At 54.6% G+C, this 13,875-nt stretch overlaps 1 protein-coding gene across 2 annotated transcripts; it reads right to left on the minus strand.

The window, feature by feature from the left end:
* Nucleotides 1-235: 235 nt before the first annotated feature.
* On the minus strand, nt 236-12,678 carry PTPN2 (protein tyrosine phosphatase non-receptor type 2). 2 transcript variants are annotated; one of them, XM_061573317.1, is made up of 10 exons: nt 12,346-12,678; nt 7,236-7,326; nt 6,516-6,616; nt 5,731-5,829; nt 4,715-4,849; nt 3,786-3,995; nt 3,385-3,558; nt 2,669-2,856; nt 2,455-2,556; nt 236-2,027 (listed from the first exon to the last, which is right to left on the minus strand). In XM_061573317.1, exons 1-10 carry the CDS (start codon nt 12,676-12,678, stop codon nt 2,015-2,017), a joined length of 1,446 nt encoding a protein of 481 aa, XP_061429301.1. In that variant the 3' UTR covers nt 236-2,014. The 2 variants fall into 2 exon arrangements, with proteins under 2 accessions (XP_061429301.1, XP_061429300.1); XM_061573316.1 differs by having other exon boundaries at nt 2,669-2,859.
* Nucleotides 12,679-13,875: the final 1,197 nt, after the last annotated feature.

Consider the following 13,875-nt stretch of genomic DNA (forward strand, 5'->3'; position numbering starts at 1 on the left):
AATATATATTTGCGTGCAGTCTTTGGCGAGCGGGCTGAGACCAACACCTCACTGCATTTGAGAACAGTTTCCTGAGTCGTAGGTAAAACCCGGACTTAAACAGAGATCTCTGTAATTGTCAGTTCAGCGCTCAGATTTAATTTGGTGTTTAGTTTCAGACAACCTTGGAGCCTGCGCCGCCACTCAACTGTGTAATGGCACCGCGATGTGATGACGGTGCAGGAGAGCGGGGGGGTGTTGTTGGAATGTTTCTTTATTTCGCAAGCATCATCCACATTTCCACCAAGAGGCTGGAACCGGGAAAGGTCCTGCGCTGGCAACACCAGGAGAACCAAGTCACACCACCACAACCAACTCTCAAACCGCAAAAACAACGCACGCAATCATGACATCCACACCATTTATACCATCAAAACACTGAGACCACCAACTACACTCACACCAACAGCCACGCCGTCGTCAGAGCACTCGCACCACCAATACCGCTCGCACCAGCAGGGCGCTCAAACCTGACGCAAGCGTTTGCAATCCCTCTACAACCGGCACTGCCGTTTGCTGGGCAACTTTACGTGCAGCAGGAGTCGCGTGCAGACCAACACGGTGCAAAAACCACCAGATAGCCACACGCGGGTCTTTTAAGCCTGATCCAAGGCTGGGCTTGTGTACAAGTGTGAGTGATTTAAAGTGGTGATGACACCGCCACTTCGTGCCAAATGACGGTTGTGATTTATAACAGGAAATCTTATCATTTCGTATGGCTGATGATGATGTCGTGCAAGAGCTGGAATTTTACACCGAGGTAGTCGAGCCAGATAATTGCATCAAGAGGAGCAGAGTGGTGAACCGCGACTGTGATGAATCGGCGTTACACACCCCATGGGTCCTGTGCTGGGTGGTGACCACAGTTGCCGCACACTGCCCAGAGTTAACTTTCCATTTATGCATCATCATCATCAGGTATAGCCACCTCTGCCATGGCTTGTGGATGTGGCTCAAAGTTGTGGCTCATGAGCACATCGGCAGTGCACCGAGTCGACTGGAGACGCCGGGTCGTGGCAGCGGTTGGCGATGAGAGATCACGAGGCTAGCAGCCGCCGACACCACGGGCTGACTTGGCACGAGTCACATGACTTGTGACATCACAATACCAGTGCTTTGCAATAGCGCTCGCTACACTCACCACGCCGTTCGCACCACCGCTACCAAGGTTGACATGCAAACAAGCACTCGCAACACATTCCAAGATTCCCCACACACGCCGCCCTTCACAGGCGACTTCACTTTCCTCACCGGGGGATAAATACCCTTCCGCACCCCGGTCCCTCCTTGCCCCCGAGCGAGGGCGGGGCCCGACTCCCCAGCCAGGACCCCGCCACTAGCCAATTCATTACCGCTAACGAGCGTGGTGACAAAACCTGAGGCCGATAGAAAAATAACACGAGTACAAAACACGGCAGTCTTGGGAACACCGCATCGCCGCACCTCGACACAGCTCCGGTCCACCCCCTCTTCCATCCCGCGCCCATCAGAGGCAGAAGTCCGACTCTAGTGGTGCCCTCTCTTAGTCTGCCTGTCCGGGCAAGCTGTCAATCATTAACAAAAACACACGTGGAGCATTCACATTGCCCCGCTCTTGAGACTTGTGGCCGCGTCAAGACAGCCGCAGCAGCGGTAGCCGCAGCAGGAGGAGGAGAAAGCAAAGGAGGAGGAGATGGAGGCAGTGGAACCTGGAGGCTTCTGCAGACCCCACACCATTGCTGCAGAAGCTCTTTGACAAAAACAGAAAAATCTCCCTTCACTTCGCCAGCTCAAGGTTCCCTGGAAGCCGCCTGTCCTCGCGGCGCGTCGCGCTCGTGGTGGCGCTTCACGCCTGTGATGGTGCCCCGGGCCAAGCCGCTGCCGCCGCCACCATCGCCGCCACCGCCGCCACCGCCGCCACGGTAATTTCGTTGCGTGGCGCGCATGCCACCGCCCGCCGTTGTCATGGGCCGAGTGCCGGCCGACGTAGCGAGGGCTAGGGCCGCAACCTGGGGTGGGGAGACACGCGGACACGAGAGACGCGGGGATGGCACGGTAAAAGACCAGCGGGTGTACTGGCGACGATCAACAGTGACCGTGTTCCCATTAGTGCCGAGACGACTCGTTGATTGTGGATTCATCGATTAAATATCATAATCGACAGTACGAAGTGAGGCCGATTACTCGGGCTGCTTTAACAATGGTAGCCACCCCACGTTATTTACCAAAGGTGGGAAACCCCCTACAAACACAATCCAGCATCCCGCGCAGAACCACGCGCGTGTGCCAAGGGTGGCGTTGCACCTCGCCTGGCACAAGCGCCGTGGCGACATCACTGCCACTTGGTGGCGAATGGCGTTTGTGGTTGTTGTTTGGGGTGGCGGTTTGGGCGGGGCAGGGAGGGAAAGCGAAGAGGAGGGCCACTGCTGCACGCACCTCTTACAACTGCTCTCTCCTCCATCGTCGTCCGGAAGCTGCAGAGGAGGAGAATCCGACTTCCGCTTGAGGCTCTTGCTCTCCGCGTCACTCGCGTCGTCTCTTCACAAGCAGAGAGGAATGCGGCAACATTAGTCGAGTCGCCCTCACGAACGTCTCTGGGGTAGTGAAGAGAAATGGGAGGTGAGGGCGGGGAGGTTATAAGAAACCTCACCTTTGCCGTTCATCATCCTCCCTTGGGGCCGCCCTCTCCACCGCACCATGTGACCACCACGTGACCCCGGCATGGTCGGCTTCCCCCGTGGTGCCACCGGCCTCGCCGTCGCTGCCTCGCACAGCCACGGTTGCCAGCGCCTGCTCTCCCAACCGTTCTCCCTCCGCTCCCTCAGCTCCACACTCCTCCTCCTTTCAGCAAGTAAAATTATGACATTCACATTTGGTATTTGAGCCATTCTTAAAGCGCGAGGCTATCACAAAGGAAGGTTCCTCATTTGAGTAACTTGCGAGTGAAGATTTCGAATTTGGAAAATTTGGAGCCCGACACCGGCACACATCGCCTTCCACGTTTCAAATAATGTGACGGGATCTCTAACGTCCGCTGTGTGGCACACAGTGCGCTGTAGCATTCATGGTTAATACACCCGCGGTATTAACCAGGGCAGCCGAGAGGCTCGATCCGCGATCCTCTGCAAGATGCGGCAATCGCGTGCCCGCTCGGCCCATGCGACCTGCAACAGGCCAGGTGGGGAGAATGACACCGCATTCCCAGCGAACTAAGCAAATGCAACACGTGAGGCCGTGGCAGCACGCATGTTCATCGTTTACCCGGCAGCGGCCGGGTAAACGGGGAGAAAACACGCAGTGAGCGGGGTCAAGGGTTGTGTTTTGCCAATCCTATTTTTCCAATAAAATTACGGAGAGATTCGGCACCTCAGGCAGAACCGCCGCTGCTGATGGCAGGGCGGCACGCGCGCCCTCCAGGATGGCCAGATAGGAGAAGCGGAGCTGCTCGGGCGTCTGGATGAGCCCCATGCGCGCGTGCCGCATCTGCAGCAGCACCTGGCGCACATCCGGGGGGACGAGACCCTCGCGCGTGCCCTCCACCTGTGGGAGAGACGCGCCGACGCGCCCCGGCTTCCGGTGAAAAAAAGAGGACATTTCGCCCATTGACACACATCGACGAATCATTTCACTCGGTCATTACGTAACACGAACTTATCGCTGCCTCGCCGCTCGCTTTATCGCTCGCTCGCCGATCGAGGCCGGGCCGAGACGCCAACGAAGCCGCGCGTGTCACGGTGGAGCCGGCGCCGGCCCATCTCGCGTCGTACCAGCGCCAGACACGTGTCCACCAGGCAGAACGTCCCCGAGCGGCCGATCCCGGCGCTGCAGTGCACGACCAGCGGCCCGAGCTCCGGCGACAGCGACGCCGAGGCCCTGACCCGGAAGAGGAAGTCGAGGAAGTGCGTGGGGGATTCTGGGACTCCAAAGTCGGGCCACTTGGTGTAGTGGAAGTGCAGAACCGTCCGAGTCTCTTTGGTCTGCATGGGGAAAACCGTGACGTGGGCGTTGACTCACACGCCAGCCACGGTGGGGGCAGCGCCGCCGTGGCCGACCGGGAGCGCGCTCGGCGCTTATTGCGGAGGTTCGCGGTTCGGGCCCCGTGGCCGCCCCGGTTAATACTGTGAGTGCAGTTACCATAAATACTACGCGCCATCTGCTTCACACTGAACATTAAAGACCCTGCAATGTTATGCACCGTAGAGGAGGCCGCGTGTGCCAGCGTCACCATGAGAACCACTTTACCATATTTGCAACTACGACTTGCAACTGTGGTTTAATTGTGAATTTGCAAGTGTAATTTATCCTCTCTCTAGAAATGTTTACTGTTTCTGTAATTGTTTTCACGCATTATTCTCTTGTTCAAGTTCACGTGTGATTTTAAAATGTATCCCTCAATGTAACTTCTCCTGTAATGTTTGCATACACATACACACATGCACGCACACAAAGATCCCCTGTATAGCCTTAACAGACTGTTGTGGCAAGTGCTGTTAGCGAGCACCTGTGAAGACCAGAAAGGCACACGAGCAGGTACTCATTTGAGGCTAAGGGAGGCCCAGGACCAGTTCACATAATCGTCACTGATGTTGGCCGTGAGCGAAAATCAAACTCGGGTGGCCAGGTTCGTGGTGCAGCGCGTTAATCGCTACACTACCGCTCCCCACACACACACACACGAGCGAACACGTGCACGCACCGGCAGGAAGTGTAGCTGGAGCTCGCGGACGGTGAAGAAGGGCGTGCGCTCCTCGCCCAGCAGCGTGACGACCGGGGAGTCGCGGAAGCTCTTGGGCGCGTCCCTCCGCTTGGGCCAGTACTGCTCACACTTTTTCTGAGCACGCAACGTGCAAGGAGCGGTGGGGCACAGACGGCCACGATTAACTGCAGCCATAGTGAGCCATGGCCTATCCACTGCCGGACGTAGGCCTTCCCACACCGCGGCCATACATTAGTTGAGTTTAAGACGATTACTTGGCTGAAACTTATAATATAATCAACGAAATTGCGTTGTGGCCGATTACTCAGGCGACTTAAACCCCCTCCCCTTCCAGCCGCACACCAGAAGCCCCGCACACCACCTCCCATCCAGTGGCATGCGTGGGAACAAAATCGAGCCACTCGTATGCGTGTCGTTCGTGTCTATCTGATAAGTTAAGCCATCGGAAGATTAATCGATTACTCAAACAGCCCGGCTGTACGATCAACGGTCCACTCTGCCCAGTAGTTCGGTGGATCGTCGCAATGCAAGATAATCCTGGGATCAAGGAAAATTAGAGCCGCGTTGCCACACGAGATTACAGTCACAAATACATTGCGCTTGCAATGAATAATTATAAATGACACGATCACAAACTGGAACGGACCCCAAGTTGTATTCAGTGTTGCGGCAGCCTCTAGTGGTCACAGGGATTAGGGGAACTCGTTACATCGAACCGACAAGGAGTTTACAAACAATTGAGTTGACAAAATCAAGCCGCTCATATGCGTATCGTGAGCTGGAGATGGTATGGCAGCCAAAGGAAGGAGCACGGCTCTGAGATGACAACCAGCACCAAGACGGAGCGCTGAGACCACACTGAGTTCATGCGCCACAGCGAGATGAATTGTGGTGTCGCAGGCGACGGCGTGGGGAAGGCCTTTGTCCAGCAGTGGAAAGACCGTGGCTCACTACGATGAGGATGACGACGAGCAGTAAATGGGCGCGCGTCTCACCACGTTATTCTCTACCGTGCGGTTCAGCATCACGATGGCGCGAGAATTCTGCTCCCACACCATCTGCCAGAAGTGTCCGCACGTGTTGGGCAGCGGGGCCTGCGGGCACAGGGCAGGGGACGGGGCGGGAGGGAAAGGTGGCGCATCCCACGAACGAACGCAGCTGGCGGACCTGGTCGTACCCCGTAGCCCAGGAGGCAGCGTTGTCAACCCAGCGAGTTTGTCGCCAGGCCGAGCAAAACGTCCGGGTTTCCCGAGTGACAGCGTTGCCACGAACGTGACACAGATGCGCGAGTGATTCGAGGTGTGTGTGAGGCATCCTGTATCGGTTCACCGTGAGCGAAACTCAGTAAATTGTCTCGCGGTTTGGGAAGCGTTGGCCTGGTGGTTCCCGTGCTGCGCTATGAACCCGGCGACCCGAGTTCGATTCCCGCTCATGGCCAACATCGGTGACAAATATCTGAACTGGTCCTGGGTGTCTCCTAGCTCGAATCAGCCTTATGTGAGTACTTGGTGTAGCGTGTATAAAAAAATTAGCACTGGGGAGCCAAAAGCGGCCGGGTGTGGTGCTGGCCACCCACCCCGTTAGATGCTTTGCTAGCAGCACTTGCACCAAGTCTTTGTCTAGCGGTGATATTGTTGACGACTTGGTAGCGTCTATCCATCGACCCCCAGCGACTGCTTGAGGTGAGCTTGTCGGCTCTGGGCTTTAAGGGGTGGGCACCACCGCCAGGTGGTTCACCCAGTGGCGACCCCAGGTGGGATTGACCTGACCTAGTGGTCACCTGCGCCAGAATGTAGCTGCGTTGAGCTTGTGGCACCTGCACCAGGCTGGCGTTGATGTAGTCGCCATCTCCACTCTGCAGTTGCACGCGGCTGTGGTCAACTGGGGGGGGGGGGGTGGAGGTCACAGTTGTAATCATGAGGTAATGCATGTGTGTGCCGTGTGTGCAAGCATATGTACACACACACACACCGGTGACATATTGCCCATGTAGCCTACACAGGATGTCGGGTCAAGTGTTATCCATGATAACCTATGAAGGCCTGCACGGTACATGAAGGGGTGGATGGGAGGTTTACAGGACAGATCCAGGTGTTATGCATTGACTGAGATGATGTTTGATGGATGCGGCACCTGTGCCACCCCACTAACAATAACGTCAACCTGTAACGCACCGCGCAATATTTGCTCGCTCTCGAACAGTGAAAAGGACTCAGAGGCATGTGGAGGAACCACAGAGAAGCAGCAAGGCAGGAGTCACGATGCGAGCCGGCGCACTAATATGAACATGTTTTCAGCGAGTTAAGGAGTGTTTGCATGTAGGAGGAAACCGTAGTACATGGAAAAAACCCACGCATGTGTGGGGCAAGAACACACCGTCCCATACAGATGGAACAGGTGAGGACCACAGCGCTGGGATACAGGCAGCCACATACAAGGGGGCTACCGGGGCCTGGCTCGTAGCGCCGTGCGAGCAGCGACGCCCCACGCGTCCACTCACAGGGGCTGACGTCACGATAGCGGTTGCGCCGGCTGTTCTCGGGCCGCTTGGCGGCCCTGTAGGGATAGGCGGCAGACTCCTCGCGCAGCTCCTGCCGATAGCACGGGGCGGGGGGGCGCGGGGGTAGAGAGCGGAGGCGGTGGTGTGAGGAGCGTGGAAGGGCAAGGGTAATCACGTTTCGAAACAAGGCATCGAATAAACTCCCCATCAAACTGGGACGACTACTTCTTAGTACGATGATTCTCAAGTCTCACCGCGATGATTCTTCAGTCTCACGATGAGGATTCTTCAGTCTCACCCACGATCCTTCACGTGTCCATCAGTTGGAATCTCTGCCTGTCCAATCCCTCGCTACCAGCTCTGTGCGACGATGGCACAAACCCATGCCAATGCAAATGCCACCGCGGCGCTACTACTACTATAACCGCGCGGCCGTTTCATGGGAGCATTTCTGCGAAACGGTTGAGCGCAGGATTCCTGGAACCCGGGTGGTGTCTTGGCACTCCGCGGCTGGGAGGCTCGTGACAGAGGGGAACACAAATAACAATTCCTTCATACGGGAGGGGGGCGAGGCCCTGCTGGGACCAGCAGCCTCCTTCTCAGAGGAAGTGCCGCGTCGGGACATATACCTTGCAATTCGTCAAACAAGCTGGTTCTAGCATGATGAAGAATAACACTTCACGTGATGCTTCACAATGCCAATGATTATTACGGATATCCACTTTCTTGTTCGCTCCAAGCTACACCGCGGTCATTAATAATTATATTATTTATTCTATAAAGTGCCTTTCATATCGAAATATCTCAAAGCAATTTACATAAAAAAACGACCCGTGACTCACATCAATTATCGGGCTCAATAATCCATGTGAGTCGTGAAGAGACCGTGAAAAAGTGTTACAGCCTCTACTCTTCGCACACAAAATCTCGCGCAAATAACATTATTATTATTGTTATTATAATTACATCATTGGTAGACCATGTAAAACCAAACGTTTTGGCTCTTTACACTTTTCCGGGAAATCGATAAATTTCCTCAGTCGAGACGACTCAGACTTTATCCCCGGGGACACAGCAAAGTCGGTATCTGTTGTTCGTTGTGAGATAACAATTTCACCCCGACCGCGACGTAGGCTCCAACCACAGCCAACGAGAATGCATGGGGGGAGACTTAGTCCCTCACTTACCAACTCAACCAAAAAGCGCACGCGTTAATGTGCTCAACCAAAGGAGGGGGAGCAGCGGTAAAGGGGGAGACCTGAATGGCAATGGAGGGGGGGGGGGACTTCATCCAGCAGTGGAGAAAGGGTTGTGCGATGAAAAAAAATTGTGCCGATGGAAGAGATGGCCAAAATGATGTCCACCTAATGCTTTTTGTCCAGCCTTGTCGCACCCGGCCCTGGAATGTCCCACTCACACCACCACCACCCCCGTTGCCATCATCCCTTCCATGTGTGATGCATCCTGGCTGAGCCCACTTTTCTCAACGGCCGAGATGGTGGTGTCTCTATCTTGCACGTCTTCTCAATTCCAAGTTTCCCTCACGGTGGAACTCCCAGCGTGCATGCTCTCCACGCTTCACTGCGAAGCGAAGCTCTCTCGTGGCCTCTGCCATAGGCTGCGTTTCAAGTCCACGTCATGGCAGCCAAAATGCCCCGATTGAGAACATGCATCTATCGGAGTGTTGGTATGTCACTTTTCATTCATGCGTCGTCGTCGTAATCATCAGCCATGCTCTATCCACTGCTGCATGAAGTCCTCTCCAAGCCGCCGCCACCTCTCACAATCCAGCGATGTAACAATCAACTGAACAACCTGGACGTAAATGATTTTGTCGCTGTTTTTTTTTATTTCTCGTGTGATTAGTTTATGGCCGTTTTACACCTTCTTTGTTCGTTGTGTAATATTCCTAAAGGACCCTATACTCGTTCTCTGCAATGTTGATGTCTTTGTCTTTGTCCCCGCTACTGTGCTCACCCACCACAGATCTCCCTTGTAAAATAGCAGAGAAACTAGCTAAACAGGATCATCTCTGAAGAAAAAAAATCTAATAAATTCAAAACTGAAAGTCTTGAGAACGTCACAGGATCTTTACCATCTCCATGTCAATGCACCCACAGTAGTAACCAGAGCAGCCCTTGGAATCGAACCGTGATCCTCTGCAAGATGTGGCAATTGCGCGACCGCTCGGCCCATGGGACTCGCAACTGGCCACGTCAGGAGAATGACACCGCAATCCGAGGGGCAGGAAGAAGTGCGCAACGTGCGAGGCCGTGGCAAGTTGCAGCACGAGTGTTCAACGTTGCAGCACGCGAATTCAAGCGAATAAGGAGTGGCATCCGGGTAAACGGGGAGAGCATGCAGAGTGAGGGGGGGTCAAGGGTCGCACGGTTGGCTAATCCGACTTTTCCAAGAATCTCACAGAAAGATTCCTGGCGATGATGATACCGGAATTCGACCACAAACGTCTGCCTGTCACACACGCAACCACCTCATCCATTGAGACAACAGCCACACAACAAAAACCACGCACAACCGCCTGCCTGTCACACGCACACACGCCAACCGACGGAACAAGCGTGCACACGCATCAATCACAGTCATCATTAACCCCAACTAAGACGGTGGTCTGGGAAAGTGTTAAGTGAGCACCAATGCTGTCTCATCCATGTGCTCGGCTAATTGATTCGCAAGCAGGCGATTCGATGAGTGTCTCGAGCCTTAATAATCGATATTAAATCTATGCGTCGGTTCACTGATCCTGCATCAGGACACCATCACGTTTGACACTAGTTATTGCACTACAGCTCCAGCACAGGTCGAGTTAAAGGGATTTCCTGATCAAATGAGCAGCCCTGCGCCGGTGGTGAAAAATCCACATTCCTATGGCGAGGACGAGTCTATCCACAGGACAACCGCTGTTGATTTTCCGACAGAGTGATTATAGAATTATTTCCCCCTGAGGGAGGGAGGAATGATAGATGGGCAGAGTCAACCCCCCTTCACCACCACGAACCAGGATTTTGGACTCACAACCTTCAGCCGATTTCCCTGTGTAACTATGGTAGATTCTTACATTGAACAGTGAAGTGAATAACATCTAACTTTATTGTTAAAAAGTAGAAAAATAAGAATAGGTTTTACCCTTTCCGGCAACAATCAGGTGTCAAGATGTTCAGACACCAAATAGATACCTTTTGCAAGGCGTAGTCTGCATTAACCCACACATACGTGTGGCAAAACATGCATGTTTGACACCTTGAACAAGGTATCTATTTGGTATTTGAACATCTTAACACCTGTTTTATTGTCATGAAGGGTAACACCCTATTCTGATTTTTCATCATTTTGGATGTTGGCAAAAAAGGTCCCATAGATGTAACTTTATTATGTCTGTGTTTGTTAAACTTGAACACACGAATTGGTGAGCAATTACGGGGAATGTGACACGGGGCAGCCCCTCCCCCCGCCCCCCACTGGCGTCAACTTCCTCTACCTCGACTCTCGGTTTCTCCACACAAATGTAGCTCGACTTGAAATCACCCCAAAGAGCAAAAACAAAACTCGGCACACCCGTCAGTAACACTTACAACGAGCGAGTATATACCGGGCGACGTTTCGGGCAAGTGGGCCTTCGCAGCAGCAGCAGCACACTGAGAGGCCACACAGGAAGAAGAGGAGTGTTGTTGACACTATGTAGTCAACTACGGTAGGAGTCTGGGCTCCTTCAGTGGAGGAGGAACAGAAAAACTCCACGAATTCTCTCCTGAAGCCCTCTCGTTGTGGCTGGCAGACTTCCTGAATGTATTGCCGTCGTGCGCAAGATCGAATAGACACGGAATGTGTTCAAGTCTCCATGTTAATTTGTGCTCGTGCACCACTGTCCACCCAACAGCCGCAACGTCACGAGATCATTAGACAAATGTAAAGTGTGAGAGTCAACAGATGTGACTGCATTCGCCAACCTACCGAGTAAAAATACGTTTAGCACGTGGCAATGCCACCGCAGTGCACACATGTAACGAGTGATAGTGAACACATGTAACTCGTTACATGTAACGAATGATAGTGAACAATGTAACGAGTTACATGTAACGAGTGATAGTGAACAATGTAACGAGTTACATGTAACGAGTGATAGTGAACACATGTAACGAGTTACATGTAACGAGTGATAGTGAACAATGTAACGAGTTACATGTAACGAGTGATAGTGAACAATGTAACGAGTTACATGTAACGAGTGATAGTGAACACATGTAACTCGTTACATGTAACGAGTGATAGTGAACACATGTAACTCGTTACATGTAACGAGTGATAGTGAACAATGTAACGAGTTACATGTAACGAGTGATAGTGAACACATGTAACGAGTTACATGTAACGAGTGATAGTGAACAATGTAACGAGTTACATGTAACGAGTGATAGTGAACACATGTAACTCGTTACATGTAACGAGTGATAGTGAACACATGTAACTCGTTACATGTAACGAGTGATAGTGAACAATGTAACGAGTTACATGTAACGAGTGATAGTGAACCATGTAACGAGTTACATGTAACTCATTACATGTAACTCGTTATAAGTAACGAGGGGGGGGGGGTGCAGTGATGAGGCGGTTCAGGGATTCCTCAGTGGCCGGAGAATCGAGGCCCCCGATGAGTCACTGAGACCCCCTCCCCCAGCCCCCTGGTCCCCTCTGCTCCACAGAAGTTGTCATCGGGTCCCCTTTAGTGCCCCTCGGGGTCGTGTCCCCTCGGGGTCGGGTCCCCTCACGTCTCCTTTGGACCCCTCCCCAGACCCCTCGGGGTCTTAACCGGTCACCTTTAGCGATCCCAGGTGTCCTCGTGGTCCCCTGTCCACTCCACCCCGTACCTGGTCCCCTGTCTATCGTCCCCAGGTTCCCTTTCAGGCACCCCGGGTCCCCACTGGTCCTCGGTACCCTCTGGAAACCGCACAGTACACGGTACAACCCCCCCCTCCCCAGGTCTCCTCTCAGTCAACTCGGAGTATCTCCGATTCGCCTCAGAATCGGGACCCTCTAGCCCCCTTCCAGGTCCCCTGCAAGTCCCCGCTGGTCCCCGCGGGTCCCCGCGAGGTACCTGGTAGACGCGGCTCCACTCGCCCGTCACGTCGATCGCGCGGAATTCCCGCTCCATGGCGCAGGGAGGCGCCGCCGCCGCCGCCGGGCGGAGAGTCGACCTCGCGGAGCCCCAAATCCGCGGCTGCGGGGTCCCAGAGTCCCCATTGTGGGCCCCGTGGGGGGCCTCGTGGGGGGCCTCGTGGGGGGCCTCGTGGGGGGTCCCGTGGGGGGCTCCGTGGGGGGCCCCGTGGGGGGCCCCGTGGGGGTCCGGGTCCCGTTCCCGCACGGGGACGCGCGGCGCCGCCACCGCTTCCATAGCCGGCCTCAGCCCCCGCCGGGCCGTACTGCGCATGCGCGCGAGGGGGGGGGATGGGGGGGCTCCCCCCACACTCATCCCCCCCCAGCCCCGCCCCTTTCGTTCCGGGAATTGAGAGTAACTTAGTACTGAAGTCACCATGAGGGAGTGAGTGTGTGAGGGGTGAGTGTGAGGGGTGAGGGGTGAGTGTGTGAGGGGTGAGTGTGTGAGGTGAGGGGTGAGGGGTGTGTGTGAGGGGTGAGGGGGTGAGTGTGAGTGTGTGAGGGGTGAGTGAGGGGGGGAGGGGGTGAGGGGTGAGGGGGTGAGTGTGTGAGGGGTGAGGGGGTGAGTGTGTGAGGGGGTGAGTGTGTGAGGGGGTGAGTGTGTGAGGGGGTGAGTGTGTGAGGGGTGAGTGTGTGAGGGGGTGAGGGGTTAGGGGTGAGTGTGTGATGAGTGAGTGTGTGATGAGTGAGTGTGTGAGGGTTTAGGGGGGAGGGAGTGTGAGTGAGTGTGTGAGGGGTTAGGGTGTGAGTGTGTGATGAGTGAGTGTGTGAGGGATTAGGGGGTGAGTGAGTATGTGAGTGTGTGAGGGGTTAGGGGGTGAGTGATGTGAAGGGTTAGGGTGTGAGTGTGTGATGAGTGAGTGTGTGAGGGGTTAGGGGGTGAGTATGTGAGTGTGTGAGGGGTTAGGGGGTGAGGGGGTGAGTGTGTGAGGGGTTAGGGGGTGAGTGTGTGAGTGTGTGAGGGGTTAGGGGGTGAGTGTGAGGGAGGGAGTGTGAGGGAGGGGTTAGGGGTGAGTGTGTGTGAGGGAGTGTGTGAGTGTGTGAGGGAGTGTGAGGGGTTAGGTGTGAGTGTGATGAGTGAGTATGTGTGTGAGGGGTGAGTGTGTGAGGGGTTAGGGAGTGAGTGTGTGAGGGAGGGAGTGTGAGGGAGGGAGTGTGAGGGAGGGAGTGAGTGTGATGAGTGAGCGTGTGAGGGGTGAGGGATGTGTGAGTGTGAGTGAAGGGTTAGGGGGTGAGTGTGTGTGTAGGGTTAGGGTGTAAGTGTGTGAGGGGTTAGTGAGTGAGTGTGATGAGGGGTTAGGGGGTGCGTGTGTGAAGGAGTGAGTGTGTGAGTGTGAGGGAGGGAGTGTGTGAGGGAATGAGTGAGTGTGATGAGTGTGTGTGTGAGGGGTTAGGGAATGAGTGAGTGTGATGAGTGAGGGCTTAGGGGTGAGTGTGTGAGGGGTTAGGGGGTGAGTGTGTGAGTGTGTGA

The sequence above is a fragment of the Lethenteron reissneri genome, chromosome 52 (assembly GCF_015708825.2).
Source record: "Lethenteron reissneri isolate LAM-NWPU_2019-01 chromosome 52, ASM1570882v1, whole genome shotgun sequence".
NCBI lineage: Eukaryota > Metazoa > Chordata > Hyperoartia > Petromyzontiformes > Petromyzontidae > Lethenteron > Lethenteron reissneri.

What these genes read in the sequence shown, in the direction of transcription:
- PTPN2 (XM_061573316.1), bottom strand. Translation starts at nt 12,678, where the DNA reads ATGCGCAGTACGGCCCGGCGGGGGCTGAGGCCGGCTATGGAAGCGGTG. An exon ending in CTATCGTGACGTCAGCCCCT is followed by an intron (nt 6,617 to 7,235) that starts GTGAGTGGACGC and finishes CCCCCCCCCCAG; the next exon opens with TTGACCACAGCCGCGTGCAA. An exon ending in GCACGGTAGAGAATAACGTG is followed by an intron (nt 4,850 to 5,730) that starts GTGAGACGCGCG and finishes TTGCGTGCTCAG; the next exon opens with AAAAAGTGTGAGCAGTACTG.